At 27.9% G+C, this 4,964-nt stretch overlaps 1 protein-coding gene across 1 annotated transcript; it reads right to left on the bottom strand.

Annotated features, from left to right (window-relative positions):
- Nucleotides 1-746: 746 nt before the first annotated feature.
- LOC120087123 (transcription factor MYB36-like) lies at nucleotides 747-2,170 on the bottom strand. The gene is made up of 3 exons (XM_039044013.1): nucleotides 1,836-2,170; nucleotides 1,613-1,742; nucleotides 747-1,517 (listed from the first exon to the last, which is right to left on the bottom strand). Exons 1-3 carry the CDS (start codon nucleotides 1,969-1,971, stop codon nucleotides 947-949), a joined length of 837 nt encoding a protein of 278 aa, XP_038899941.1. The 5' UTR covers nucleotides 1,972-2,170; the 3' UTR covers nucleotides 747-946.
- Nucleotides 2,171-4,964: the final 2,794 nt, after the last annotated feature.

Genomic DNA, 4,964 nt, shown 5'->3' with positions numbered 1-4,964 from the left:
ATTCCAAAGATCATATATAATTTAAAATAACACGATATATATTTTCTTAACTCCCATTTCTAACTTCACAACCTAATTATAAGATTAAGATAAGATTGTATAAAACAAATTAACGACAATGATCGTTATAACAATATATAGATAAAATTCAAATACATGTTTTTTCTTTTTTAATGAAAAGAGAGAATATAAAATTTTATTGAGGAAGAAAATAAAGTTTAAATTAAAAGTAAGTTTATCTTTTTAATTAGATATTTCTTTTCTTTTAATAAAGTGCACCATAAAATAAAATAACTAGATGATCAAAAAAGGTAGTTAAATCAATATGAATAAAAGGGAAAGCAATATCCCTAAAATATTAATATATTGGAACGATTTTATGTCAAAAAAGAAAAACATTCCCACTTAGAGAACTGAACTGCCAGAAATTTCTGCCTATAATTGCAAATAACACCCACAGACATATTGCCTTACCATCTAGTGAATCAGTGATATGACGATTTCTTTTTATGCTTAAATTCATTTCCGAGCAATATTGTATTTCATTCTCATCACATGCATAAAAAAAAAAAGTAATTAAAATATATTTTAAAAAGATATGAAAAATTTTATCATGAATCAAATTATGATTAGAGAATTTGATGATATAAAAAAATTATCCAGCTAATTAAAAGAAGTAATTACCCATAAGAAAGATTAAAATAATAGATGTTGTGGACAAAAATTTCCACCATTTATATCTCGGTAATGAAATGAGAGAGAAAAGATCAAAAAACAAAGCATATCAAATCTCAACTATATTGTAATAACAGTAATTAAAAAAGAAAAGTCTAAAACTTCTTAGGGTTTTACTTCTACAAGAATCCTGACCTATTGAGTTATAATCATCATGTACACATTGAGATAATTTTGATAATCTCACATTAAGACGAACAAAATCAAATCATCAAATTATCGTCGAAGGATATAAAGGAGCAGAAATCAAAGAACTCATTTCCCCCCAGTCTAAATCGTCGATCAAATTCAACCCATTGTTTTCACATGAAAACTGCAGCCCATCGTCAAACGACGGCGTATTGCTGTAAACAACCTTCTCCAACTCACCTACGTGGCAGCTCGTGATTGGTTGACTCGAAGTCCCCTCAATTCCAAACCGTACACTGTCGGTTCTCCTCAGGTAATCATCAACGCCGGCGGTGTGGCCCAAAAGTTGTTGAGAATTTGAAGGGAATTGAAGCGGTTGGTAGCTTGGGTACGGCGGCGAATTGAGCGCCGGAGATAGCTCCGGCAAGAAAGGCGATTGGTTATTATTATTATTATTATAAATAACCTGATTATCAAAAACAATCGCCATGGAATTTCCTATTTCGGATTTGATTTTTCTTCCTCTTCTCACCAATTGTTGTTGTTGCTTCTCGTGGTGTTTTCCAAATAATTTCTTCTTCAATCTTGTGTTCCAATAATTCTTTATATCATTATCTGTTCGTCCAGGTAATTGAGCTGCAATAATCGACCACCTAAATCCATGTTGGATTTAATTTTAATTTTAGTGTTCATCATATCTCTAATTAATTAAATTCAACATAACCCTAATTAAATTATACATTTTTACCTGCTTCCAATGCTAACATAAAGGCTGCAAATTATTCTATCTTCTTCTTCAGAAAAATCCCCATGCTTAATATTAGGACGAAGGTAGTTCAACCACCGGAGTCGGCAGCTTTTCCCACATCGCTTAAGACCTAACCGATTCCGATTTCGTATTCAAACTAAACTTGAAGAAAAAGGGGAAAAAAAAAAGGCTAAACTGATAAGTTATGATAAATTTTCGTTACCGATTTTCTGGGGCAGTGCAATCCAGTTTCCACCTGTACCGTGCTGCTCGATATAGGATTTGAGTTTCGTGTCTTCCTCCGGCGACCACGGACCCTTCTTGACGTTTGCTTTGTCACAGCAAGGAGCTCTTCCCATGGCCTTCCGTCTTCAAAGTATAGAGATTAAGAGAGAGAGAAGAGGGGAAAAAGAGAGAGGGGTTATAATAGTATAAATGGGGGGAAATTTCATGTGCCTGATGAAAAAGCCATCGGATTTTTTAAAATTTAAAATTTTCAATTGTTTATAAAAAGAGAATAGAGCAGAGAAAGTGTTTATATATATAGAGGAGGACAAAGGATTTTCTTCTTGTCTGTTTTTGCATAGAATCAATATGGATATATATAATAGAAAAAGAAAAATATTGGGGGTGTCCCTTTAATAAGCTTTAGTTGAGCTGTTTTTTCTTTAGTTCACTGATCCTCAGAATCTACTGGGGACATGCATACGATATTTAAAATTTATATATTTATATTTTGTGTATTGTATTTTAATAATTAAACCTCTCTGATTAGTGATTAGAGCATGTTTCTTCCATTTTTGGGTTGCACTGTTATGTTTCCCACTCCCTTCTACATCAATCTTGAGCAATTACACAATGACACGTCCTATATCTATTTTGTAGAAAAGTCATTGATTACCTTATCATTTGTGAATTTTTTAAATTGATTATTTTATTTTATTTTATTTTATTTTTACTATCTTAAAAAAGAGAAGCATTGGATTAGGTGCAGTCTATGTGACTCTGACACCTTTTGATTAATATTTGAGAAAAATTGTAAAATTATCTTAATTTACATTCCATGAATGGTATGAGCTAGCTATAATACAGGTAGTCTCATTGGATAAGTTATATCGTTGCACTTTACTAATTTTAATTATATAACGTATAAACAGATAAATATGAAAGTTTGAAAATATAGACTACTTCTCACAATTACTGTTGAGATATGTTTATATATACACTAAATTTTCTAATTTACTTGTATACTTTAACTTCTTTTTTTTAAGAAATATTAATATTTTAATTGATTAAGTTGTATATTCAAATTAGTCACATTGTAATGGATTAAAAATGGTATGAAAAATGCAAACACTTCATCCAAAAAAAACACCTTCAAATCAATTGAAAAACTCGCAGATATATCATATTCATCTTTGAAATTTTTATCTATGTAAGACTTTAATAATTGTAATTAGAATTTTAAATTGTTATAATTTTTCTAAATAAAGGAAATTATCTATAGAAAATAGGAAAATTATTTTAAATGACAAATCGTTGTAAATATGAGATAGATAGATAGACAGTAATCTTTTTGTTATTAATTATAAATATTTTGATTATTTTTTTACATTTGTGAAATTGAATTTGAAGAATACTGATTGTGATTTTTAACTTAAAAGGAAAAAATTTTCCAAATGCATGCATGACAATAAAAACAAGCCGAACTTTGATTTGAAATATTGCATTGAATCATAGAAATTTGGAGTTTTGAAGGGGAAAGGTCAAATCGTTTTGGGATGTTGGAAATATCCTCAAGCGCCTAATCCAATCCCACTTGAGTTTAGTAAATTGTAGACTTTTTCTTTATAGAACATTCGAAAGTCTCTCTCATTTTCCCTTTGTAGTTAGGTCACCAAGTAACCAATAATAATAATATAATAATAAACAGATTAACGAAGATCAATTTTAAATTTGCAAAATTTAGCTAGTAAAGTCAAATACATGAGTATAGAAAAATACTTTTTGTTTATCCTTTCTTTTCCCCTGAAAATTGTATTTGTAGACTTATATCTGGCTGTATTTTTGTTTTATAAGACTTAATTTTCTTTTTCAAAACAAATATCCATAAACGAAATAGCCTTCTTCAAGATATCAATCAAATTTTAGTTGATTTGATTAATTAGTATTAATAATGATATGTCCAATGAATGTTTCTTAAGCATTTTTCATTTTAGGGAATCGATTCAATTGTATATTAGATTTATATGTTTTAAATTGATAAAAGTGTATTAAACGGTGTAATTAATGCCCATTAGAACAACTATCATGTGTTGAGAATTGAGATCACTTCTAACAGATAAAAATGAATCAAAGAGCAGTGTATATGCTGTGCCAATACTTATCTTTGTAGCAGCCCAACTTACAGAGAAAATAAAAATAAAAACCAAAATGCTAAAAAAAAAAAAAAGGGTTAAAATATTAAAAATGCACCAAAACTTTGTGCTTGTGTGAAAAATATTCCTAAACTTGTAAAAATTTTAAAATACTCTTAAAATTTTAAAAAGAGTTAAAAAAAATACAATTGTTGTAAGTTTTGAATAGAAATCGTTAAACTTTTGTTTCATAAATACCTCTGAAATTTCAAAGTTTAAAAGATTAAAAAATACTTTTATCATCAGTATATAAAAAAACTGTTAATACCACATATTATAAGATGGGATGAGAGAGAAAAGATGGTACCTAGAGAAGTAAGACGGTATTAACGCTGTCTATTCATATAATAGTAAAGGTATTTTTGAACTTTTTTAAAGTTTAAAAGTATTTTTTAGATTTTTGAAAATTTAAAAATAATTTTGAAACACTTGAAAGCTTAGAGATATTTTTTTACACAAAATACTAAGGATTCTTTCCACAATTAATGCTAACGGTATTTTTTAACTCATTTTGAAAGTTTAAGGGTATGTTTGAAACTTTTAAAAATTCAAGGATATTTTTTATACAAAGTACAAAATTTAAAAATATTTTTGTATAATTTAGCCAAAAAAATTGTCACTTGACAAAATGTGGTTGAGCCACTAAATTAAACTATAAAAATAAGTGCAGTGCAACTAGTCGTCGCCAGATATTTTTTTAATTTGGAACTCTAAAGTCTCATTTGGTAACTATTTGTTTTTTTTTTTTTTTTGTTATTAAAAATTAAACTTATAGATACTACTTATACATCAAACTTTCTTATTTTTTATCTACCTTTTACAAATGGTTTAAAAAAATCAAGTCAAAATTTGAAAACTAAAAAAATAGTTTTTTAAAATTTATTTTTATTTGTTGAATTTGGCTAAAAATTTAAAATATACTTCAGAAAAATACA

The sequence above is a fragment of the Benincasa hispida genome, chromosome 9 (genome assembly GCF_009727055.1).
Source record: "Benincasa hispida cultivar B227 chromosome 9, ASM972705v1, whole genome shotgun sequence".
Lineage (NCBI taxonomy): Eukaryota > Viridiplantae > Streptophyta > Magnoliopsida > Cucurbitales > Cucurbitaceae > Benincasa > Benincasa hispida.
Note: the sequence above shows the minus strand (reverse complement) of the source record. Positions and strands in the feature narration are given on the sequence as shown.

Bases quoted from the DNA above. Each gene is read 5' to 3' on its own strand.
- LOC120087123 (XM_039044013.1), bottom strand. From the start codon at position 1,971: ATGGGAAGAGCTCCTTGCTGTGACAAAGCAAACGTCAAGAAGGGTCCG. The intron at 1,743-1,835 runs GTAACGAAAATT...GGAATCGGTTAG, and splicing joins TGCACTGCCCCAGAAAATCG to GTCTTAAGCGATGTGGGAAA. The intron at 1,518-1,612 runs GTAAAAATGTAT...ACATGGATTTAG, and splicing joins TATGTTAGCATTGGAAGCAG to GTGGTCGATTATTGCAGCTC.